This window comes from Canis lupus, chromosome 16 (genome assembly GCF_011100685.1).
Source record: "Canis lupus familiaris isolate Mischka breed German Shepherd chromosome 16, alternate assembly UU_Cfam_GSD_1.0, whole genome shotgun sequence".
NCBI lineage: Eukaryota > Metazoa > Chordata > Mammalia > Carnivora > Canidae > Canis > Canis lupus.
This window is the reverse complement of record NC_049237.1, coordinates 979,022-1,005,934: the sequence shown is the minus strand read 5'-3', so window position 1 is coordinate 1,005,934 and position 26,913 is coordinate 979,022. Positions and strand designations below refer to the sequence as shown.

The 26,913-nt window shown below is 41.1% G+C and overlaps 2 protein-coding genes across 2 annotated transcripts in view; both read right to left on the bottom strand.

Annotated features, from left to right (window-relative positions):
* Positions 1-26,913, bottom strand: part of LOC119877081 (aldo-keto reductase family 1 member D1-like) — a 93,157-nt gene that overhangs the window by 37,380 nt on the left and 28,864 nt on the right. Inside the window, 2 exon segments of the mRNA XM_038559249.1 lie at positions 13,836-14,003; positions 25,010-25,103. Of these exon segments, the coding sequence (XP_038415177.1) occupies positions 13,836-14,003; positions 25,010-25,102 (261 nt within the window). The 5' untranslated portion in view covers position 25,103.
* On the bottom strand, positions 18,187-19,337 carry LOC119874615 (synaptotagmin-17-like; the record flags this gene model as incomplete). Its single annotated transcript, XM_038559244.1, is given in 2 exon segments — positions 18,187-19,178; positions 19,181-19,337. Coding segments are annotated over 2 exon segments (879 nt in total), but the record flags the coding sequence as incomplete, so codon positions are not given.

Sequence of the window (26,913 nt, the reverse complement as noted above, 5' to 3'; positions counted from 1 at the left end):
GATAGAGGTTTTGAAATCTTTGACTATAATTGTAGATTTTCTCCTCTTCAGTTCTCTTCATTTAAGATTCATGTATTTTGGAGTTCTGTTATGAGGTGCTGTTACTAAGTTCTGTTATTAGGATAAACACACTTCTTTATCGTTGATAATACTTTTTGTTCTGAAACCTTTGCTAACATTAAATAGCTACTCCAACTTTCTTTGGAAGGAAATAAAAGCCTAGTATATCTTTTTCTATTCTTTTACTTTTTTTCTTAATCTTTTACTTCTAACCTATTTGTGTCTTTTATTTAAAACGGGTTTCTTCAACAAATACCCACCATTTGCTTCAACGTGGATGGAACTGGAGGGTATTATACTGAGTGAAGTAAGTCAATCAGAGAAGGACAAACATTATATGTTCTCATTCATTTGGGGAATATAAATAATAGTGAAAGGGAATATAAGGGAAGGGAGAAGAAATGTGTGGGAAATATCAGAAAGGGAGACAGAACATAAAGACTCCTAACTCTGGGAAATGAACTAGGGGTGGTGGAAGGGGAGGAGGGCGGGGGGTGGGGGTGAATGGGTGATGGGCACTGAGGGGGGCACTTGACAGGATGAGCACTGGGTGTTATTCTGTATGTTGGTAAATTGAACACCAATAAAAAATAAATTTATTATAAAAAATAAAACGGGTTTCTTATAAATAATATATCAGTGGGGTTTTGCTTTCTATCTATTCTGATAACCTCTGCCTTTTAACTGAGTTGTTTAGACCATTTACATATATTGTGATTATTAATATAAGTGAGTTTATTTTATTTATTTTTTTATAAGTGAGTTTAAATCTCTCATCTTGCTCTTGCTTTCTATTTTTCCCATCTATTCATTTTTCCTCTTCTTTTCCTGTCTTCTTGATTTATTATTGTTTCTTCCATTTTTTTTCTTTATTGGCTTGTTTGCTATACTTGGGAAGTTTTATCATTTTCTCTGTATATTTGATATTCTGAAATTTCACTGTAACGTACCTAGGTTTTTCTTCTCTTTTCTCTTTGGTGATCCACACCTTATCTTTTTTTTTCTTCAAATATTACCTCTTTCTTTTTTTTTTTTTTCTTTTTTCCTGAGACTCCTATTGTATGGATGCTAGAAATTCTAATTTTATCCTTTACAATTCTTAGCCTTTCTTTCATACTTAAAACATTTTCTTGTCCTTTCTTTTTTTTTTAAAGATTTTATTTTATTTTTTTAATTTTTATTTATTTATAATAGTCACAGAGAGAGAGAGAGAGAGGGGCAGAGACACAGGCAGAGGGAGAAGCAGGCTCCATGCACCGGGAGCCCGATGTGGGATTCGATCCCGGGTCTTCAGGATCACACCCTGGGCCAAAGGCAGGCGCCAAACCGCTGTGCCACCCAGGGATCCCTCTTGTCCTTTCCTTCTTCACGTTTGGGGGGAGGATAGTTTCCTCATTCTGATCTTTCAATCTGATAATTTTTTCTTTGTTTATATCCATTCTATTTTTAATCCCATTTATTGCATTGTTTTACACTTTACTAAGTATTATTTTCACTTTTTTTTAAAAGTATATTCTTGTTCTTGTTTCATATTGCTAGCATCTTTTCTTATCTCCTTTGTTATATTAATTGGCTAAAAAAGCTTAAAGTTCTTGGTCATCTGTTCTGTTTATGTTTGGATCTCTAATTGAGATGTGTGGTTTCTTTTTAAAATAAATGCCTTGTAATTGGGAGTTTTAACACATTTTTTTTTCCTGAGGATACTGGCTATGCTATCAGGCAGTCCTTTGGAAGGGAACACGTGACTCCAAACCTAGTCGTCTACAATGAGGTCAGGAATGAGTGTATGGTCTCTTGCGTGGAGGTCCCCAGGCATCAGAAAACCCAATCAATGCTTCTCACCCCTCAAAATAACTCTGCAATTCAGATAATCATCTATTACCTATGAGGGTTGGAGGGGAAGTCCATTAGAAAGAGGTACATGTTAGGGGCGTCTGGGTGGCACAGTCAGTTGAACTTCTGCCTTTGGCTCAGGTCATGATCCCAGGGTCCTGGGATCAAGCCCCATGTTGGGCTCCCAGGGAGCCTGCTTCTCCCTCTCCCCCCTGTTTGTGCTGGTGTGCTCCTCTTGCTCTCTCTGTCTCTCTAAATAAATAAATAAAAGAAAGAAAGAAAGAAAGAAAGAAAGAAAGAAAGAAAGAAGAAAGAAAGAAAGAAAGAAAGAAAGAAAGAAAGAAAGAAAGAGGTACTTGTTAGAGTGTGATTTCCCAGCCTTTGGAGTTTTGAATGGGAGAAGGAGGGAAATGGTGGCCAGAGGTCAGATAGTAACTTATGTTTTTCTCAGCCTCTCACAAGTGCGGGATTTCAGTGCTATTCTTACTTGATTCCTGAAGACATCTGAACATGAGTCTTAAGTTTCTATATGTATGGAGCAGATAATACTTGTTCCAAGGCTACAGCAGGAGAGAAGGAAGAGCAAAAAGAACTCTAAGGTCCTTTCCTAGGTTATCCTCTTGCAGCTTGTTGGGCTGCCTTCTACTCTAGGTAAAAGCTGCCATATTACCTCATAAACAAACCAGTTGAAAGATCTGCACCCCTCACCCCCAACATGAATCCATATAGGTTTCCTTAATTACTTTCCCCAGTTTTCCTACTCTTATGATTTTGGGGAAGGAGCCATCAGTTTGTTCAGAACTGGAACCAGAATTATTTTTCAGTTTTTCATGTATCACTTTACGTTTGTTTCTTTTAAACATCATATTATTGATTTTCATAAATTCAATTTGAGAAATTTCAAAAATTTGTGACTTTATCTCATTGATATAGTTTTATTTATGCTTACATTAGAACTTATTTCCTTTACTTTCTTTTTCCTTCTACACTTCTCTCTTCTTTGGCATTCTTCTTTTCCATCAAAACAAAATCAAGAATTTTTTCAGTGTGCAGAAATGGGGATTTTATACATCTTTGCTTATGATTAGAAATACCTGTTCCAATTATTACTATACATTAGGAGTAAAGGCTGCATCTCTCTATAAATTGAACAGAAATAATCAGATCAGTTTAAAAATGTAGTCTTCAAGAAAAGAGGCCATTTGAACTTACCTCCCAAGTGGCACACAGATTTGACTTGTGATATAACCATTTGCCATTCTCATCTTTAGGGTAGATTTCATCTCCAGGCTATAAAAAAGAATGAGTATAACTTATTTTATTTATATCTGGGAATTAAAATTATGGCATTTGAGTTGTCATTATACCATATACCCTGGGCCTGGGAAAGCAATTCAATTTTAATTATTTATGTATAATAAATATGACATATTAGTCTCATCTCACTGGCATTCATTTTCCTTTATTTATTGACAGATTATTATTGTTCTTTTTTTTTTTAAAGATTTATTTATTTATTCATGAGAGAGAGAGAGGCAGAAACACAGGCAGAGGGAGAAGCAGGCTCCATGCAGGGAGCCAAATGTGGGACTCTTTCCCAGGTCTCCAGGATCACACCCTGGGCTGAAGGTGGTGCTAAACCACTGAGCCACCTGGGCTGCCCCCTTATTATTGTTCTTAAACCATGAAGTTCTCTCATAATGAAAGGAATCTGTTCAACTACCCCCTCCCACCTCACCCCAATGACACAGACAAAACTAACAGGTGTCTGCATTTCGCCCTAACTCTGTTTTTCTAGGGCATGGTGCCCTACATTCTTGAGAAATAAACTTCAACCACAAAATATATTCTTCTCTAGCCTGACCATGATCCACATCTCAGACAACCCCTGGACAGAGCCAATATACCTGCCATTTCTTGCTCTACCTGGCTAAGAGTTGATCCCCTCTCTACACACCAATTCCCCCATCAGTACAGCTACAATCCTCTCACATCCTTCAAAACTCCTTAAAAGGCCCAGCTTGACATAAACTTGGGGCCAACACTTTTCTGGATGTCTGGTTCCTCTCCTCCCTTGGAGAGTGAATAAACTCTCCTCTTTATTCTCCACTCTTTGTGCAATTCTTTGCCACCCTCATTACCAGCCACTCCAACACTTAATAACAAAATTACTCATAAATAAAGAGTAGAAGTTGAGAATTAGGATATTTAGGCTCAGCGTTTTGATCTAACCCTAAGCCCAAAGTTGAGAACAACAAATTTTTTTAAAAGATTTTATTTATTAATGAGAGACACACAGAGAGAGGCAGAGACATAGGCAGAGGGAGAAGCAGCTCCTTGGAGGGAGCCTGATACTGGACTCGATCCCCAGACTGGGGATCATGCTCTGAGCCAAAGGCAGAAACTCAACCACTGAGCCACCCACGCATCCTGAGAACAGCAACTTTTTCACTCTAATAAGAAAACAAGGATCATCTTTAAGGGTGAAAAGAAGTTTTTCAGCTAAGAAAAGTGTAGCTAATGAATGGAACACTCCCTAAGCATACGGAAAAACTTAGCACATTACTTCTACCTCTTTCGCTATATCTAAAAATGGGAACCATCTCTTGTGGGCTTGGAAATAGGATAGAGAGAAATAAAAGATGATTTCTAGGCTCCTTGGTTGGCTAGTGGTGATCATTCCCTGAGTTTAGGCTAGCAATCAAGAGTTTTATTTTGGATATTTTGAGTTTGAAATGGCAATTTCCACATTCAGTGGTTATTTGAGGAGGCAATTGAACAGAGAAGTCTGAGAGAGGTTCAGAGAGAAGTCTTGGCTGCACGCAAATTTGGGAGGGATCAGCACATAAAGTGGTATTCAATCCATGGGATCACCTGTAGAGAAAGTGTGGCTCAGTAAGACAATATTGAGGATAGAGTACTGGGCATAACGGCCTTTGGATGTTGGCAGGGAAGATGCTGTCAAAGCATCTGGAGAGGGTGATACAATAGAACCATAAGCTGAAAATGTTTAAAAAAAAGGTAGTAGTCATCTGTATTGAAACAGATCAAATAACATGGGGACAAAGTGTCTTTTAGATGTGGATGATAGCATGGAAGTCTGTAGACCATGATAATTTTTTTTTGTTGAAAATCAAGCATTTGGACAAAGTCAATTATATTCTTAAATATTTAAAAAATTTTCCTTCTGCCATTTCACCTGAATGAAACTTCCCCCTGGTGATAACATTTTCTTAATTGTCCTCTTTAGTGAAAATAATTTCTTCTCAATTCTGCCTGTCTCAATGAGTGAGAGCGGGAAAAGGGCTCCTCTCCCCTTGATGTCCCATAATCACTCATGTTAGTTGCCCTTTCTATCTCTGATTTCTAAGCTTTTAACCTCTCAACACTTATGACCCACATTTTCACTCCAGTCGTTCTCCGTATTTCTTGTCTTTTGCATATCCTAGTTTTACCTCTGTTCAGAAATGGCTTTATGCCTCAATTCTGAACTCTGCTAAATAATTTTTACCTCTCCAGATTTTAAGTAAGTCCTTATCAAGCCTGCACCCATGTTAAATATTTCCATGATGCCTCCCTTAGGCTTCTGCTGTGTCTACTTTACTAGTCCATTCATCCTGATAAAAACCATTGTCTTTGTCCTCTGTTCTTGCTCTTTAGTGCAGGCCATTGCTGGAATAATCCAACCCTCTAAAAACCCATGATATTGACTCTCATTCCTGCTCAGCAGTAACTTCATTCATCTTTCAAAAATGTTTTATCGTGGGGTGCCTGGGTGGTGGAGTCAGTCAAGTGTCATGCTCATTTTCAGCTCAGGTCATGATCATAGGATTCTGGAATGGAGGCCTGCGTCTGTCTCTGTGCTCACATGGAGTCTGCTTGAAATTTTCTTTCCTTCTCCCTCTGCCCCCCAACCCTTGTGCTTTCTTCTCTAAAATAAAATCTTTAAAAAAAAATCCTTAAAAATGTCTTGTGATTTTTTGGTATTTTGTTGTTCTGAAATTGTGTCTGCTTGTTAAATTGACATTCAAAAAATAATAAAGTGCTAAAATGTTTTAGCAAGAAAGATTTCTTGTTAAAAAAAAATCAGGAGAGGGCAGCCTGGGTGGCTCAGCAGTTGAGTGCAGCCTTCAGGACAGGTTGTGATCCTGAAGACCCCAGGATGAGTCCCATGTTGGGCTCCCTGCATGGAGCCTGCTTCTCCCTCTGCCTGTGTCTCTGCCTCTCTCTTTCTGTGTGTCTCTCATGAATAAATAAATAAAATATTTTTAAAAAGCATGTGATATTTTGGCTTTGAAGATTGATTTCTCAATCATAGGAATTACAGGTTCATTTGGGAAGTAATGTCATTATACTGTGTCATTTTTCACTGTTAAAAATTTTACCTTCTCTCTGTATCCTTGAGCCTTGATCCCATCTAAGAATAGGAGTAGAAACTTTCTGTTGACCTTTCCCGAAAAGATTTTAGACATCATCGGTCAGCCACAGAAAAGTAAATTTCATTTTCTCACTTTTAGACATAGGCTTTTTCCAAATCTTTAAGAGTTAAGTGTAGAAATCTACTCTTTGAATATGAGTGAAGTTAGTTGTGTGAGGATGAGGGCTGAGGTTAAACTCCCAAGAACCTGAAATTAAAAAATCACTGTAGTCCACAGGGTATTGGGATTGCTAGGTTCATGAGGACAAAACAGAGGGGCAGGGTTATGGGGTTGGCATCAGGGAGCCCACCTTATGGTCCTGTTCTAATGGACTTTAAACCTGAGTGAGGGGATCCCTGGGTGGCGCAGCGGTTTGGCGCCTGCCTTTGGCCCAGGGCGCGATCCTGGAGACCCGGGATCGAATCCCACATCGGGCTCCCGGTGCATGGAGCCTGCTTCTCCCTCTGCCTGTGTCTCTGCCGCGCTCTCTCTCTCTCTGTGACTATCATAAAAAAACAAACAAACAAACAAACAAACCTGAGTGAGTTATTTCCTTGTTTGGGGCCTCAACTTTCTCTTCTGTGAAATTAGGTTGTTGGGATATCTTATACTAAGGTTCCCTTCTACCTAAACATTTCAGAATATTATATAAAATGCCAGATATTGTGCCTGTAATTTCACATATATAATCTTAATGACTCCTCGCAACATTTGTCAAGTTAGTTGCTATTGTGTCCGTTTTACTGATAATGAAATTGAAGTTCAGAAAGAACCAAAAAAAAGAAAAGAAAGAAAGAAAGAAAAAGAAAGATCAAAGTGATTATGCTAGTAAGTAGTAAAGCTGAAAATAAGTCGCTTATATGTGTGACTCCAAAGCCCATTCAGACTTTGTCCACTCTACTATGTTAAGACTATATGGAAAAGATCAGATAATAACCTGACCAAGTCATCTGGCTTATATGTGACAGAGCTGGGATTCAAACTAGGCAGCCTGCTTCTGGAACCCATGATCTTTATCACTATGCTAAGTGGCCTCTAATTAATTACAGTAGAAATCTGTTATTTTGTTTTCTATCATTTGTGCTGTCTCTTCTGGAGGAGCCCTTTCCATGTTTTTTGGGTGGGTTGACTCAGCTCTTATTCTCGGTCAAAGATGTCAGTCAGTCCCCGATTTGGCCTTTTGCAAAGGTTAGTCAGTAACAGGTACATGACCTAAGGAAGGCTAGTCAGTATTTCTCTGTGAGGTTTAACATGTGGTCTCTCTTTCTCTGAGTTGTCATGTTGTGTTGACAATGTAGGCTTGGCATGTAAATGGCCATTTTGCCATCAAACAGAAAAGGATTTTTGAGGACGAAGCCAACCAAAACCAGAGATAAAAGGCCAGATACATAGTTTGAATTTCTGGATCCAGCTGTGCCTGAATTGTATCCCTTGGAATTCCTGGCTCCCTTTTTAGCTAACACCAACTTAAGTTGGATTTCTGCCATTTATAAAACAAGTTCTGACTAATTCAAAGATTTTGGGGTATGGCAAGTAATGAGAAGTTGTTTAGGCCAACATGGGATAGTGGACAGTGAGAAGTATCCCCCCTCCAGCTGAGAATTGGCAATCCTTGCTCTGCAAGAGCATAGAATCTGTTAAATTGTTGTCTTGAGTCTCAGACAAATAGGCCTACTAAATGGTGGAGCTTTAGGGGATGTAGTAGAAAACCACTAGGTATTAGAATTTTCTGGCCATTTTGTAGTCTTCAGGCATGTATTGAAAGAAGTGTTTGTTGCTACTGGGCTTGTAAGACAAGAGGTAAGATGACATTTTATTTATTTTATTTATTTATTTTATTAAGATTTATTTATTTATTCACAAGAGACAGAGAGAGACAGAGACAGAGAGAGAGAGAGAGAGAGAGGCAGAGACACAGGCAGAAGGAGAAGCAGGCTCCATGCGGGAGCCTGACATGGGACTCAATCCCGGGTCTCCAGGATCACACCCTGGGCTGCAGGCGGTGCTTAACCGCTGCACCACCGGGGCTGCCCATGACATTTTATTAAAATGGGTACTTCGTACTTCTGGATGTCATCCAAGATGACAGAAGTTCATATCTGAGCCTTCTGGAGATAGATAAATTAGTGACAGCCAAGAAAGGAAGGTAAGAATCCTAGAGGGAAGTAGTATTGGACTTTGTGAGAATGCTGGTTGTCTTTGAAGATAAGATCTCAGGCCACAGATGCCTACTAGACAAAGGGGCATCAATGAATTGCAGACGGGTATAAGGAACACATTAAACTGTGCTGCCATAGGTATTTATTTCTTCTCTTTCTGTCTTTATTTGTTCGTTTCTTATTTCTTTCTTTCTTCTTAGGAGGGAGGGAGGAGATGGAGGCGGGAGGAGGGGGGGAGGGAGGGGAGGGAGGAGTGAGGAGGAGGGAGGAGGAGGAGGAGGAAGGAGAGGGCAGGGAGGTCATCTTCTTCTTTCTTTCTTTCTTTCTTTCTTCTTTCTTTTCTTTCTTCTTTCTTTTCTTCTTTATTTCTTTTTCTTCTTCCTTCTTCCTTCCTTCCTTCCTTCCTCTTTCTTTCTTCTTTCTTTCTTCTTTCTTTCTTCTTTCTTTCTTTCTTTCTTTCTTTCTAAGATTTATTTACATATTTGACAAAGAGAGAAAGAGAACAAGCAGGGGGAGCTGTAGGCAGAGGAAGAGGAAGGAGCAGACTCTGCTGAGCAGAGAGCCTGATGTGGGGATCATGACCTGAGCCAAAGGCAGATGCTTAACCGACTGAGCTACCAGGTGCCCCCGTTTTATAGTATTTCCAATCAGATGGAGGTCAGTAAGCTAAATGTGAGGCAGATGAGTAAAACAAGGAGCTTCTTTACTAAGAGACAGAAACCATAGGCCATGGATTAGATATAAGAAATGTGACCCTATTAGATTTTTAGTTTTAATTACTCATTCATGGACCTGACTGAATGTAAATTTACTGAAAGCTTATTACATTTTAAGGGATATTGCCTTGTCCATTAAATCTCAACCTGACCAGTAAAAGCCTATGATTACCAAGGCCATTGTGAAGTCTCCAAACTTCTATCTTCATGAAGTAGGATGCAAAAGGGCAATTTTTCCCAAAGCCCATCTTGGATGTGACTACAGAGGAAAGCCAACAAGGAAAGTATTTCCAGAGAAAAGAATAGGGGCAGCCAGGTTGGTCACATAAAGGAATTCTGGCCACTGTAATGGCAGAGTCTTTGTTCTTTCTGACTAGCAGCAGAATCTGATTTACCTTGTGAACAAGTAGCCAATTTCATTGTTCAATTTCTCCTGCCCTCAATGAAATTTTAAAGCAGTGATGCTCTTTAGCAGTGTATATATACATATAGGTGTGTTTGTTGTTGCTGGTTAAATAAACAAGTCCATAGATTGAGAAAGTTCAAAGAAGTAGTGAATTTGAACTAGAGGAGTAGATATTACATAGATACCCTCCCCTTGGATCTAGCTCCAAGAACCTGACTATTCTTTGGGTATTTCTTTTTTGGAGGGGGTGGAGGATGAGCAAGTTTTCAGTTGCATATATTATGTTGCATTATGTTCTGCAGGGACATTTTCATGACTTTGTAAACAGGAAGAAAGATGTGTCTGAATGCCAGGTAACTAAAATGTAGAGTATAGTTGGGGGACTACACGTTGGTTTGGTGGGGGAGAGTTTAAACTATAGTTAAAGACAAGATATATAGCAAGTACATTGGATTATGAATCAAAAAACTAGGGTTCCAGGTCTGAGTCTGTTATATATAATCTCTACAGGCATTTGTTGGGATTGGTCAGTACTATCTGATTTATATAACAGAACACCTTAACACCTTTATCACCTCTATGGTGATAAATAATGAACTAGCTTCATAGCTTCACACACAACTGCTGGCTCATGGTTGTCTAAGAGCAGAGACCTATCTTTAGGCATCTGAGCTCACCTTGAAAGCCATGGGTATTTCAATGATGTAAAGATCCACATAATCTAGCTGGAGGACACTAAGTGTCTTCTCCAGGGTTGGGCGGACCATCTCTGGGTCATGCTTTGTAGCCCACAGCTGAAAGAATAAAAGGTGATAGTTAACTAACATCTGCACATTTTTTTTTTTACAATAATAAACCCTTAACAAAGCACTCATATACATTATTCATCATTTCATTTTACAAAAATATGCTTATACTGCATGCAGTATCATCTGAGTATAGGATAAGCTCATACAACTCCTGACACCCAGAGTATACTTTATCCAAATATAGTACCAGAGACTGGAAGATCCATCTGAAGTATAGAGTACCTAGTTTGGTGACAAAGTCTTGCCCTGCTCCCTGCTAATTTCTGAATTGACCCTCAGCACTTTCACTTTTCCTTATTGTGTAGGTGGGAACATTATCTGACTAGCTGGCTTCAGCATTTTATTCTCATGACAGTCTGATAAAAGGTGTGCTTTAGCGGGACAAGAAATATGGTTAGGTGAGTGACTTCACTGGATCCTTCACCTTGTGACAGGTGGTGCAGAAGCTGGTAAAACTTTAATTATTGCAAATGTTTAGATTTCCTTTTTTTGCTGCTTTGTTTCTTTGGTCCTACTCAGACCCAGGGAAACTCTGCCAATTCCTACTAAGAAATTACTGGCTCTCTGGCTAAACTGATAATGTCACCAAAATGGTGGTGTGGGAGACCCCAGCCTCATCTTCCATAAAGGTCAATAATTAGCTATCCACAGATGAAAATGGGGAGATATTGGTCAAACAGTACCAACTTCCAGTTATAAGATGAATAAATTCTGGTGATCTAATATGAAGCATAGTGATTATAATTAATACTATTGTATTATATACTTGAAAGTTGCTAAGGGAATAGACCTTAAATGTCCTCACCACCAAAAGGAAATGACAATTTTGTGATATGATAGAGATGTTAGCTAATACTATGGTGGTAATCATTTTGCAATAAATTACTGTATCAAGTCAACATGGTGTACACCTTAAGCTTGCAAAATGTCATATGTTGATGATATCTCAATAAAGCTGGAAAAAATAAAAGAAATTTAGCTTAATGAAAAAAATGAAATTAGTCAATCTCTAAAGTGTTAGGTAATGAAAGATTAAGGTTTACATTGTCAAACTGAAGCACGTGTACCCTTGAAGTCTATTAAGCACAGGGTACTGAGGGATCCTCAGAGCCTTGGGATAAAGTAATACAACTCCTTGGAGCATCAAATTTGTTCAAAGTGTTTTGGGAAAAAATCTTGAATTTCTGTACCCTTTTTTCACAAGTTAGGGCAAGTAAAATTGATAAAATTTGATTTTTCTGTACATTGGACAATGATTTTTTCTTGCCTTCAATGCATAAAGAAGAGAAAACACAGTGAAAAGAGTAGTGGAAAACTATGTTTTATCATTACTGTAGGCCCCCTTGGTGAGTTATTGCTGCCATCCCATTCTAGCTGAAAATTGTTTTACACATTTTATTTTATTCAACAAAAACATATCGTCCTAGCTCTGTGCCAGGTACTATGTATAAATGCTTTGTAAATGTTAACTCATAGCAACTTTATGAACTAGATGACTTAATTTGGTTCAAATTTTCCAACATGATAGACATTGCAATAGCTTCAACTGTTTACCAGAGTAGATGAGAAGAAAAGGTTTTTGGTTTATTTTCCTTGGTGGTAACTTAGAATCTAATTTTTACACTGAAACAAAATGAAACAAATGAGTTTATATTATGGGGAAAAATATAAAAGTCAAAAAAATTTTAGGACAAGACATAAGTCTTCAAAAATACTTCTAACTTTGGGCAGGCTGCTTTGGCCTAAGTTCTCAGGATCTGAGTTCTATATTTTTCTTCCCCAGAAATATTTGGGAGCAGCAGGTTAAGATTTGGTGTTTACTCTAAGGAGACACTGTGTAATAATAAAATCTTAAGGAATCAGAATTATAAAGCTATAATAAAGGAGAAAGCTTCAGGCTGATATTTTGGGATAGTGGTGATATGTGGCCCCTTGGAATCATAATCCATAAGTGGCTGGGGACTTGGGGAACTATAAACACCTAGGGAGCTTGGCAAGGAGCCTGAATGGGGAGCTGGGAGGAAGGGGGCGGTGTATGGGAAATGGATGAAGTTAGAAGCAGTATCTTGTTCTCTTTTAGAACACTCAGGAGAATTGTATTACATGTTCTCCAAAGTTGTACAGCTTTATTTCTGCAAAGCTGCCTGTAAATATACATCCTATATTCCCACTGGCTTGCATTTTAATCATAATGCTTTATCCTTATGATTGCACTTCAGTGGATAGTGATTTCTAATATGGAAATCTCAAATGCTCAAAATGTAGTGATATAAACATCGTATATCCACGCAATAGAGCATTATTTGGCCATAGAAAATAAATGAAATTCTCATACGTGCTATAACATGATAAACCTAGAAAAATGTTATACTAAGTAAAAGAACTAGACACAAAAGGCCACATATTGTATTATTCAATTCATATGAAATGTCCAAAATAGGAAAACTATAAAACAGAAAGTAGATCAGTGGTTGTCAGTGACTGGGGGGGTGGGGGAGGGAGAAGGAAAAATGGGGAGTGACTACTGGTGGGTATGGGGCTCCTTTTGGAGTGATGAAAACATTCTGGAATAAGGGAGTTGAAATGGTTACATAACTTTGTGAATACACAAAAAAGCCACTGGTTTAAGTTGGCGAAATTTATGGCACGTGAATTGGAGCTCAATTTAAAAAAATAGCAATCTATGGACAAATAGGCATACAGAAAAGAAAAAGAAGTCTTCCCTTTTATTTTTTTATTTTTTTTTAATTTTTATTTATTTATGATAGTTACAGAGAGAGAGAGAGAGGCAGAGACACAGGCAGAGGGAGAAGCAGGCTCCATGAACCGGGAGCCGACGTGGGATTCGATCCCGGGTCTCCAGGATCACGCCCTGGGCCAAAGGCAGGCGCCAAACCGCTGCGCCACCCAGGGATCCCAAGTCTTCCCTTTAAAGAAAGCTTTGGCAAATGCTTATGTAATATGAACCAACTTCTGTCTTGCCTCTGCTCCTCAATTTTTCTGCTCTGTAGATTTGTTCTTCCCATATTGTCTTAACCTTTTTTTTTTTTTAAGATTTTACTTATTTTATTTATTCATGAGAGACACACACACACACACAGGCAGAGACACAGGCAGAGGGAGAAGTGGGCTCTATGTAGGGAGCCCGACATGGGACTCAATCCCAGGTCTTCAGGATCACGCCCTGGGCTGAAGGGGGGCTAAACTGCTGAGCCACCTGGGCTGCCCCCCATATTGTTTTAAATCAATACCCATGTATGAAGAAGGAGATTTGCCTTAACCTTCAATGGCTAATTAATCAGTCCCTAAATTCTGGGCAAGAATGAGAAATTTGGGAGTTGAGAACTCACCTTTTTTTGGAGTTCTTTTGGGAGAAAAGTGACACCAGATCCACTATTAATATAAGGAATTAGAGATTGAAGGGAAGATCTTACCTTTCCACAGTAGAAAATATCCTCCCTCCGCACCTTTCCTTCAGCTATCTTCTCCCTGATGGCCTCCCCCACTTCATGCTCATTTTGGTAGATGTAGGCCCCATCAATGTGCCGGTATCCTGTGTCAATGGCAATCTTCACTGACTTTGTACAGGTCCCCTTAGGGGTCTGAAATGGCAAGGGGGTTATGGTGGGGAAGAAGAGAAATGGATCTTTCTTTTCATGATTCTTCATCAGGACACTCAGCACACAGACATTTTTTTTACAACAAAAATGACAAATTCCCAATTACATGTTGTGATTGAAAGATGGGTGTCTGGAGGCTAAGGACACTGACCTCACAGGAAACTCCCTTCCCACCCCCCATCCCTCTATCTTTCCCAAGTCTGCCCTAGCTTTGTGGCCTCAGAGATGGAATTTGATCAGTTTTACCAGGGACGAGAGATTTCACGACAGCCAAGTTATTAAAGGGCACAAGTTCATTGAAGAAGTCTCCATTATAAATTAAAGTTTGGGATAAACAAACAGATATATCCACAGAAGGGAATATCATTCAGTAATAAAAAGGAGTGAAATACTGATAATAGCAACATGAGTGAATATGAAGACAATTATACTAAGTGAAAGAAGCCAGACGAAAAATAAATAATGATTCCATTTGTGTAAAATACCAGAAAATGAAAACTAATGTATAGTTCAGACGCAGATCTGTGATTATCTGGGGTGGGAGACAAGGGGTGAATCCCTCCATGGGTGACAGGGAGGAATTATGAAAGAACACAAGGAAACTGGGGATCCCTGGGTGGCTCAGTGGTTTGGCGCCTGCCTTTGGCCCAGGGCGCGATCCTGGAGTCCCGGGATCGAATCTCGCGTCGGGCTCCCAGCATGGAGCCTGCTTCTCCCTCTGCCTGTGTCTCTGCCTCTCTCCCTCTCTCCCTCTCTCTCTCTCTCTCTCTCTCTCTCTCTGTGTGTGTCTATCATAAATAAATAAATAAATCTTTTTAAAAAAAGAACACAAGGAAACTTTTACAATGCTGGATATGTTTACCATCTTGATTATAGTGATGGCTTCATGGGTGTACATAGGAGTCAAACGCATCAAATTGAATACTTCAAATATGTATAGTTTATTGTATGTCAATTCTTCCTCAATAAAACTGGGAAAGAAGAGTGTTGGGGGGTGTTAGATTTTTCAAATTTGGTATCCAAATCTTTGTTCATTTTATTAACCTGCATGAAGCATAAGAATATTCTCTCCTCTGAACATTGAGAGAACCTAAAGACCTGACAAACTCTTGACACTGGAAACATAAGTTATCCATTCTTCAGATTGCACATAAATTGCTGTTCTTTAGGTCTGATGACATTTTAAATATACATGAGTATGTCTCATATTAGTTACATTTTTTCTTAAGGAGAAATGGAAGCCGTGATGGATATTTCCATCAAAGATAAGCATCTAGTCTCACTGAATAAAATATTCAAATCATCTTTTAGGTTGTGTGTGGAGGAGAGGGTTAATCCTATTTATAGATTTTTAATGACCTCATATTCAGATGGTGATCATTCTAATCTTGTTTACAAATACTGAGAACTCCTTGTGCTTGCTTCTATATCTTCAGTGTTCTGACCAAATTCTTGACAAATCTCAACAGACCTGTGAATTCTGGCCCACAGAAGTTGATTTATTGAGAATGAGTGAGAAAAGAAATCTCTTGCATTTCTAGTGACTTTGTAGTCCTGGCCTGGAAATAAAAAGCACTGGAAGCATAAATCGTATCTTCTTTCCCTACTTCAGCTGAAAGTCATCACTACTGAGAAGATAAGAGGATATGAAAAATGAAAAAATTGGCTACACAGATGGTATTAGGAAATAGGATTCATAGTCGCAAATATCAAATAGCTGGGAAAAGAGACACACTTCCCAGGAATGTCAGAAATATCTCTTTGCTTTATTAATTGACAACACGATTAATAGAGCTTGAATAGAAATTGAGGCAACACCCCCTCCCCCCAAACACCCTGGAAAAATGAGATGTTATGGATGACAGCAAGCGTGATAACAAAACACACTGGAAGAGGAGACTTGGGGTAGATTCCAAATATTCAACGGTCAAAATAAAAATACTACTTCCATTATCAGGTATATACATAGTATTAATGAAAAGAATAAAGCTTCATATGAGATGGTAAATACAATCTCAGAAATAGCACTGAGATTTTGTGGCTGGAACTGATAAATGGAAGTACAGAACTCAAAATAGATTTAATACAAGGGGAAAACCCTCTAACAATGCATATTAAAGTATATGCTTATTTTTTCAAAGATCAACCCAAGACAAGAGGCACAGGGGAGAGAATTTAGGATAAAGAAAACAAGAAAGACAAAGGCTAAGTTAGGAGTGCAGTACTGAAGCAATATACGAAAGATGCTTTACTTCACGAGGGCACAGAAGCAAGTTATAGTAGTTAGAGTCTTCCATTATTCAGCTACCATTAAAGAGCCTTTTCTAAAAGCTGAATATCTGGTACAGTCTTTGCTTGCTAAAAATATTTTCCTTCAGATGGCAGAAGCAGTAATGAGGTGAATTACTATTTTGGACTTGATTTTAATCAATATGGAAGAACTAGTTGGAAATGTGGATGTGAGAAAAATGCTTCTTTTTAATTCTTAAATGTAGCATAAGAGAACTTGTATGTAGATTCTGACAGATTCTTTAAGAAAATTCACTTTAAGGAAAACTCAGGAAGATCAAATAGAATACTATATTTGGAGACTCAAATAAATGACACGACAGTAGAATCTTAAATGCAAAATTTTGACTCCACACATTAAGGATGGTATCAGTGAAATACAGAATTCAGTTTCCTAAAATGGTCAACAGCACCCTTCCTTCACTCAAGAAAGGGGAGAGTCCTATAAGGATACAGTGCCACCTTCCAGGAGGTAACATATATCCTAGGTCATCATCCATTATATAGTCCTGTGTCTCCATTAAGTGGAATACACAAATCTGAAAATGCAGCTGGAGTGGTTCAGCTTAGCATTATTCCCTTTGACTCACTTAGAAAATGTGTGCTTCTCATCCCTGAATTTGAGGCTCTGTGGATTCTAGGTCCTAGTTCCCAGGGGAACCCAGGGTGCTTATTTCAAGAGTTCAGTATTTGAGGAAAGATGTTGCCAGGCCGGCAGGGGTAAGTGACCTTCTCACAGGAGGAGATAGGGCTTCTCCGCTGTTACATGATGAGCCAAGGAGGAGAATGTTGGGTACCTAGGGCATCCAATGATACACCCCTTCCCAATTTTGATAGTTAACAGCTAAGAGCAGCACCATAATCTGAGAAGGACTGGTTGACCAGGAACTCTTACAACTCAGAGATGAGCATCTAGCTTCATAAGCCACCTAGCCCAGAAGAGATGTTGGATAAGGATGCAAGAAACCTAGAATGGGTAGTTCAGGAAGGAGATTAAGTTGTAACTTGAAGACAGCTTTCATGGCAGGAGTTATTCCCTCCCCCCCCCTTTTTTTGCATGGCACAAATAAATAATCTTTAATTTCAATAAATAGCTCCCCATTACGCCAGACAACAGGCTGTGGGAACGATACAGAAGCATCCAACAGGGAAAGATCTATTCTAACTACACTAATTCCTTAGCACGAGAAAAATGACTTTGGGTCACACACAAACACAGAGAGATGCTCAGAGTATGACAAAGGAAGGAGTCATCTTGGATGGGAGTGTGGTGGCCATTTTAATCCACGTAGCTGTCCTTTGCAGGTCTTCTGGGTGCCACAATCACCACGAATCGGTCAAATAAGGTTACTTTTGCTCTGTCATATTCTGATTACTTGATATACGCGCATGCTGTTACTGAAGGTGGGGTCTTGACAGACAGGAGGACACTGGGTGAGATTTCACTGGGAGAGGCAGAGAGAAGGGAGGGCTGAGGACTGAGGTCCCGCCGAGCGCCTTGCTCACCAGGAGGACACACAGGGACACACACGTGTTCACCTGCGAGGGCACACACATGAGAGCGTTCACATACTACCCACAGGGGGTCCTTAGGAGTAGGATGACATGAGGACAAGTTCAGTTAAGCCAGGGGAGTTTCTTACACCGGCATATTTTTGGAAGCCACTTGGTTTCTTCAGAGTCTAATCTATCACGTCTACTAAAGAGAAGACAAAGTACTTACATTTTGGGAGAAAGGTATCAGGTTTGAAGAACCCCAGGGAACAGCAGGCTGTTCAGAAGCCACCCAGTCAGCAGCTGTGCATGCTGGGTGTGGGGGTCGGGCCTCCCGCACACTGGCCAAGCTCTTAGAGAATTTCATCTCAATGGAGGCTGGCACCCTTGGGGAGGCCCTTTCTCTGGCCTGAGGGTTGAAAGTGCATTTGGGGGTAGGGGTATCAACAGGAGCAAGCACTGCCAGTAAGTCTCACAGCAGAGTCCACTCCGCTCGTGACATACAGATGGGGTTTCCAGAAAGTTCTCAGGCTTTGCTCATTGAGGGCAACCGTTTTGTGTTCAATAGTCAGCCTCCTCTCAGTTCTCAGAGGATTTGTGTATGTGTGTTTGCGTTGTGGATATAATAGGCACGTGACACATTTTTTCTGTCTTAAATTTTCTTCCTTTTTTTTTTTTTCCCTCCAACAAATGAAAGCTGCTTTCCCTGCAGCCCTCGGGTCACCTCCAGCGAGGCGGGAGACACGCGGTCACACTCAGCCGGGGACCTCGGGCTGTGCCACTGCTCCACGGCGGTGCGGTGAGTGTTGAGCACCCGCTGCCAGTGGTTGGATTCAGAGGGGCCCGAGGAGTACTGGCCGATGACAGTTCTTCCGATGAAGTCATTGCTGCTTGGCATGTTGTGGCCAAACACTGTACACACTAAGCTGGCATTTTCAAGTTCTTCTTGGGGAACTTTGAAGCTGAAGGATTCATTGTAAAAGGGATCGAGTGTTCCTCTTAAGAAGGATGTCTTCTTTGTTTTCACAAGCTTGAGTCCATGTACCAGCTGGATTGTCACAAAGGGGTCTGAACCTTGGGTCACATCGATTTGAAGAAGCTGCTTGGCTCGAATGACATCCACATTCAGTGTCCCAGCACTGGGGAGATAATTCAGTGACAGAAGCAGCTCCCCCAGCTCCACTTCATTCTGAGAGCCGGGGACCAGCGCCTTCCACCAATGCCCGCCTTTCATCAGGTCAACCTCGCACAGAGGCACCGACACCTTCCCAATGACACGATGGCGGGAAAACTTCTCAAAATCCACCACGGTTGGCAGCAGGGTCCTCCTCTGAGCTTGGAGGAGGGGGATCTCGAAGGTGTAAGGCTCCTCACAGGCTTCTGGGTCTTGCGTTTGGCCCCCGTCTGCTTAGAGTTGCTCTGGTCTGGCAGGAGACGGATCTGGACACAGGGGTTCCATGGGCCCTGTCCCGTCCCGGCGCCAGCCGTCCTGGGGCACGGGCGGGGCGGGTCCCTGGCCTCCGTCCCCCGGCGTCAGGCGGCGGTGGCAGGTGGCACCGGGAGCTGAGCGCAGCACGCCCCGCTGGCCCCCGGCGGGGCCTCCCGGACTGTTAGGCAGCCCGCGTGGTCGCGCTGGAGTGGGGCGCGCAGCTGGGGCCGAGCGCTCTGGAGCAGTGCCTGGGCCGGGTCCGCCTGAGCCCCGCGGCCGGATGGCTCCTTTCTGGCACTGAGAACACCAAACTCCACGGCTTTCATGCCAGGAGGTGGGGAGCCGGGTCGTCTGGACTCGAGACTTGGACCCCTCCGGGTCAGGCTGCGCAGCCTGAGATGTGTCTGAGGACGAGCCTCCGCGTGCGATCTGGGGAGTTGGTCCGAGCGGTCAGAGGGGCTTTCCCGGCTGTGTGGACGAGTCCCCGTCCTGGTCACGCTCCGGCGGGCCGTCCTGGAGGTCCGCCACCTCCCCCTCGCGCTCAGCCGCCGGGGCGTGCCCTCCCCGCAGGGGCCGGGGGCGGGAGCCCAGGGGGGAGGAAGGAGGAGGCAGCCGGGCGGCCCCAGACCGGAGCGGCGGGCTCAGGAGCGGCGCCCGCCCCTCCGCCGGCCGCGCGGTCCTGGCCCTTCCCGTCCCCCTTCCCCTTCCCCGCGCTCCGGCTCCCGGGTTCGGGCGCTGGAGCCGGGGCGGCCGCGGGGCTGGAGGCGGCGGGGGCGGGGCGGGCCGGGGCGGGGGGAGCGGGGCGGCGCCCGGCGGCGGCACCTGCCGAGCAGGAGCTAGTTCCTCTTAACCTACCTCGTTAAAGACCTTTCCAGGGGAGAGACCAAACCACTCTGGGAGCGCTTCTCCCAGGGGGTGGACTTCGCATACGAAGCCCGCAGGCTCAGGAGACCTCCGGTAGCCGTAGTGGCGGTGGCGGGTGCCGCAGGGCAGACGCCCTCCTTGGCTTAGCTGCCAGCAGTGTGGGCCGCTGCTTACTCCCGTCTGATTCCCTGCACGCGCGATCCAGGGTAGAACAGGCTGGCTCTCGCACCCCAACCCAGCACAACCCCGTGGCCCCCTCCAGAGCACCCTGTGGGACCAAGGAGCGACCGGATCACAGTGCACTCTTCCCACTGTAGGAACTGCTATTCTCCCTTCTACAGGCCTGAGTCCTGAGAGTGTTCTCCGCTGAGCCGCCCGCATGCAAGTCTCCTTCTCAGAGGCTGTTCTCCAGAGGACCCAACCCAAGAAGACACTAGGGTAAAGAAGGATTTCTTGAGCTACAGAGAGTACTAATGATACATACATTAAGAGCGATAAACGGGACTATGAAAATAGACTCTGTTCATCGAGACACCATTAAAAGCGTAAAAAGACAAATAGGAAGGGGTATTTTCGCATAGATGTAACTGACAAAGGTCTCATACTATATATTTTACAAATCCACTATCAAGAAGAAAAGAGAAATCCAAAAAAGAAAAATGCACAGAAGGCACACTTCGTGAAAGATATCAAAAATGTTTAATAAAAATAGGAAAAACTGGCCAATTTCATCTAGAGTAAAGGAAAGGGAAATTAAACCACAATAAGAGTTTATTCTACACTTATAAAATGACATTAATTAAAAAGACACCAAATGTTGATGAGAATGAGGAGCAGAGCCACCCTCATACATTGTTGGAAGAAGTGCAAATTATACGAATACCTTGGAAATTATTTATATTGACATCATCTCCTAAAATTGAAGATACTGTACTCCACGGGACAGCAGTTCCACTCTTACATGTATATCTTAGCTAAATTCATACATGTGTGCAATAAGACCTGTGTAGGACTCTTTCTAGAAATAGTGTCTGCAAAGCCCCAAACTGGAAGCAATTCAAATGCCCATCAACAGTGAAATGGATACTGACATATTCTTATGATTAAGCAGTCATACAGCAATAAAAATGGCCAAAGACCATGATTAATTACATGGGTGAGTTTTACAAGATTATATTTAGAAAAAGAAGCAGAAAAAAATGGGGCAACCAGTGTTTCTATTCATGTGAAGTTCAAAAATTGTATAGAAATGTATGTTACAGTTGTGTAACTCTTAGAAAATTCTTACAAAAAAAAGCAAGAAAAGTCATCACCGTAAGACTTAGAAGAGCAATCCCCTCTTGAGGGAGGAAGGCTTTCAGGTTGGGAAGGGCACACACAGAGTTTCTGGGGTCTGGTATGTTCTAATTTTGGATCTTATAGCTAAGGAGCGACAAAAAGCATTTGTCCCGCCTTAAGTCCATTGTACTTCAAAATTTTAAATGTTAAAAAAAGAAAAGGAGGTAGATAAAAAAATAAGGGAGTAAGTGACTCAGTAAGTTTCAAAGCCTTAGATTTGACTCAATAAGTTTCAAAGCCTTAGATTTGGGCCTAAAACATCATTTTTAGCCTTAGATCTACCATCTGCTCTCCTTAGCCTAGATCCAATTGGTTGCCAAGCTTTGTAGAGCTTCCCTCAATGATGTGTGGTCTTCGGCCAAGTTCCTTCCTTCCTAGGCTCCAGCCAAATTAGTTTCCTCAGAGCTACCAACCACGTTCAAGTCTTTGTTCTTTTTTGCCCGATTTATTATAGAAGCCTTCTCACCTGATCTCTATGTGTTCTGTCTCTTCTCATTTTAATTCATTGTAATTTGGACAGGTTAATATTTTTGAAAAAGAAACCCATTCTTTGCTCCCTGGTATTTTGTTGTTGTTGTTACCCGGCCCAAACTATTTTTTGCAGCTTGATGTGTAGCACTAATTGCCTCTGGAGAGGAATGATATGTGTGTGTGTGTATAAAACAAAATGCAGAGGTCATTTCTTGGTGTTTGATTTTTAAAAGCCAAGGCTTCTGTGGCAGGTGTGTGAGTATGAGGGGATCACAGGTATTGGAAAGAACTCAGGATATACACTGTACTAAAGTAAAAACAAACACCAACTGAATTCTTGACCCTCAGAATATCAGCCCACAGAACATTTTACAAAACCATAAATGAGTTGCCATTACCTAAAAATTCATAATTACTTTATAATGTTTTCTGAAAATTGTTAGAAAGTCAGACCATGCTGCACCCTTGCTTGTGCATACAACTGACTGTAGTGGAGAAGGTGCTATCCTTGGACTGGTCAGTGGGGTCTCCAGTTTTGCTGATTCTTGCACTCATGCCTGCTATCAGAATGGGAAAGCAGAACAAAACACAGAAATAGACTTACCTCCTCAGGACACTTATTTGTGCTTGCTGTCTGGTTCCTGGTCTCTTTAGGTGGAGGATATGGAACCACTCCGACTGCTGACAAAGATTCTTTTGTTTTTGCATCAACCGACTTCAGCAAGAATCCTGATAAGTCAGTTTAGGAACAACTCCTTGCCCTCTATGTATGATCTCTCTCCCTGTCTAATCAGGAACCCTCAACTGCCACCATCGCCCAGGCAATGTCATAGCAAGAATCCTGTTAATCAACCAATTTAGCCCTTATCCCTGATGTTTTCTCTCAGCATTTTTCCAGCCACTGACCCCCACCCTGCTCCTTTGCTGTAAATTCCCATGCTGTATTTGAAGTGGGAGCTCAACCTCTCTGCTCCCCCACTCCTGCAAAATCCCATTGCCGTGGTTCTTAGACCTATCACAACAGCACCTGCCCTTGAATCAAGTTCTTTTACCGTGCTTTCACAAGTGTCATTGCATTATTCTTTTCCTTTAGCATGTTGCACCCAGGATATAATAAAAATGCCTGGTATAATGTGAAATAAGTTTTCCTGGGTTGAGAGGAGGGGATTTGATGGGCATTGAAGAGAAAGTGAGGAATACTTAAAGGATGGCAAAAACCTGAGAAGGAGTCCTAAGCATATCCCCTCCCCCCCATCCCCTTCCAGCTCAGGGGCAGAACAGACTTGATTTTTCAGGCTCTCCCTTACTACTCATCAAGGGTTTGGACTTCACCTTTCCTTTGTCCCAGATACAAAGCCCTTGGCTCACTCTTCAGACTGTGAAACCTGCTTTTAGCTACCAACAAGGGCCACCCAGGAAAGAATACAGGATCATTTATGACTCCCAATCTACTTCCCAGATCACCACTCCTTCCCCATAACTTGATGTTTCTTGATCTACCTCATAACTGGATTTGCTCATTGCTACTTTAACATTGAACCAGTGTTCTCTCTCTTAAAGCACTTCAGCTTTTCCTTACATTTTAGTTATATGTGTGTGTGTGTGTGTGTGTGTGTGTGTGTGTTTATCCTCAGTCACTCCACTTAAATCCCTTGTTTCTAAACCATTGTTTCAATCCCTATGCTACCTAGAAAAATGCCCTGCATTTGGTAGGGCACACAATAAATATCTGTCAAACTAAATTATTGTCCATTTTCCAAAATATTTACCATTGGTCCTGAATTTGTGTCATTTGCACATCTGGTAACATTCTTGAGTTTTTCTTAAAGTTTTTGATAAATAAGGATTATTAACCCCATGGGCTGATGTTCATAAAAACAGGATTAATTTCTATCAAAACTGAAAAAAAGGAGTAAGACCCAAACTCTCATCTGTTGGGGCCTTCCCAGATGGAGCTGTAGGGAGGTTATTATAGATTATTGCATCCCTGTATGAAAACATTCTGAGAAGCTTTCAAAAGGAGAAAGTCACATGGATAATTTGTAGGTGTTACTTTTCATTAGTCATCATGAGGTGGGATAATGCACAGAGTGCTTAGTGATACTAGGAGTTGGTTCCATCTCAAATTCCCTGAGTCCATAGGCATGAAACACTTTTACAAGAAATTTGGGTTCACTCAGTGTCCATCCAAAGATGAATGGATAAAGAAGATGTGGTCTCTGTATACAATAGAATATTCCTCAGCCATTAGAAACGACAAATACCCACCATTTGCTTCGACGTGGATGGAACTGGAGGGTATTATGCTGAGTGAAATAAGTCAATCGGAGGACAAACATTGTATGGTCTCATTCATTTGGGGAATATAAAAAATAGTGAAAGGGAATAAAGGGGAAAGGAGAGAAAATGAGTGGGAAATATCAGGGAGGGAGACAGAACATGAGAGACTCCTAAGTCTGGGAAACAAACTGGGTGGGGGGGGGAGTGGAAGGGGAGGTGGGTGGGGGGTGGCGGTGTTCACATAGCCCCTTTGACTTGACTCTACTGTCAAGGGGGTGAAGGTCAAATTAACGATTTTCTTTTCTGTATTTTCAGAGAGATAGTTTATAGTTCTAGGATAGCATTTACTGTTATTTTCATTGTTCTACAATTAGCTATTAGAGTCTGCTTCCTCTATTTGATTTTTAATCCCTAGGCAGCACAGACACTGTTCTCCTTACATTTGAAGCTCCTAAAGACTAGGTCTTTACACCTGGTAGGTTTTTACCAAGTATTTCTTAGACTAAAGTAGAAAGTCTCAAATATAAGTTTCTAAAACCCCACAAGTAATAAATTCAGAAATTTCATGTGCCTCAGTTGGTTCTAATGATCAGCATTCAGCTAAATTTCAGCAAAGGAAGAAGAAAGGTCTCATTTTCTAATTCAAGATAATTTTAAATTATAAACTGGTATAGTTTTAACCTCTGGTTCAATACTCAGGGATGCCAAATAGTACTCCTTGAAGATTACTTTCATTATTATGAAAAGTAAATCAATGAGATCAACACAATTAATTAAACATTATGCTCTAGGAAAGTTAAAAAAAAGAGACAGAGAAATTTACCAGTTTAGGTTCTGAGTAGGTCCCAAGACCGATGATAGGAATGCTGTTTCCATCACTTAAGGGTATGCGGTGATTTGCAGCACTGAGGTACATCCTGGAGGGAGTTTGGGTTTCAAGTTTTTAGGAGTGATTCTGGATGCCTCTAGAGAAGTCTTTTAGAAAAGATGTTCTAGGGCCTAGTTAATTAAAGAAAGGAGAGCCAGAGGGAGGAGAAGTGGGAGGGAAGAGAGATTAGCAGATGTATTTCTCAATCTGTTTTTTTTTTTTTAGGTTGTTTTGAAAATCCTGAGCTTGTCCTTTGAACTTTATCAGAGGCATGTAAATAACATAACCCATTGACAGTTGATTCTTACTTCTCTACAAAGAAAAGAGGGAAAACAAAACAAAACAAAAAAAAGTCTAGTTGGTTTCTACCAGTGAAGATGCTTTCATTGCCAAATAACATGCCGGTCTCAAATTCTCTTAAATCATAAAGGACATTTATTGGTTCATATTTTTGAAAGCTTCAATCTTAGGGCTAGGTTCAGGTGAGACTACAACAGTTTCCCAGGATTTGCCTTTTTTGCCATAATCCTCCCACCCCCCACCCCCGCCCAGTGAATGAGCCTGGGGATTCTAATGCAGCAGGACTAGGAAGGGTTTAGGATTTTATTACCTAGTTAAGTTTGGGAAACACTGGGCCAGAGAAATAAGTAATATGGCCAGGAACCAGTTTCTCATCCTCCAGTCCATGTCTCTGTTTCCTTCCCCCTCAGCCGACTTCCCCCTTATTGTTAAAAGATGATGCCTGGCCCATGGAGTGATGTGATTCCAGATACAGACTCCAGAAAAAAGAGATTTTTATTTACCTCATTGCTCACACAGCAACCTAGGCATGGTTTTTTTGGTCTGCACTGCCAATCATGATGGTCAAAGGAAATAAAAGATTAATCACCTGCAGATAATTAGAAGCCATTTCTAAGTTTAGAGTTAGGGTTAATCTTATCTGGGCAGAATTTGGAGATTGTTAAGGAAAAGGAAAGAAGTAGCAAGTAGAGAAACAACTAACCAATGTTTATTATGCCTTTTCTCCAAAAGATTGTGCTGTGTGTAAAACGTGAGCTTTGGACTCTGTGACCTCAAAGATAACCATGTTCAGGATGGTGAGAATGTGCTGAAGTTTGCTTATAATTCACTTGCTCTCTGGGGCCATCATTCTTGCTTACAGATACATAAGCAGCCGGGGGATATAACGATTTCAAGTAGGTTGGGGAGCATGGAACATGGGCCATAGTGGTCTTCAACATTGCAAATTGATCCAACAAATACTTATTGTACACCTTTGTGTGCTAAGATGCTGGCTAGTATATGTTTCTCTATTTTTATTACTTTTGACTTTTTTGGTGTGTAGCTAAATGAACTTCTTGGATATTTAGATTCATGATTTTCATCCAATTTGGGAAGTTTGGGGTATTATTTCTTCAAACATTCTTTTAGTTTCTTCCTCTCCTCTCCTTCTGGGACTCTTGTTTTATATATGTTGGTGTATCAATGGTGTCTCTCATAGGTGTCTCAAGTTTGGTTATTTATTTATTTATTTATTTATTTATTTATTTATTATTTATTTTCATTCTTTTCTTGAACTGGATGATCTCAATGGATCTATATTCAAGTTCCTGGATTCTTCTGCAGGCTCAAATCTACAGTTGAAACCCTCCAGTTATTTTTTCATTTCAATGATTATATTTTTAATCTCCAGAATTTCTGTGTGATTCATTTTTATAATTTGTCTCTTTAGTAATGTTCTGTATCTGGTGAGATGGTGTTTTCCTGGTTCCTTTAGTTCTTTCCCTGTGACTTTATTTAGCTCTTTGAGCATATTTAAGAGAGTTGATTTCATGTCTTTGTCTAGTAAGTCCAATGCC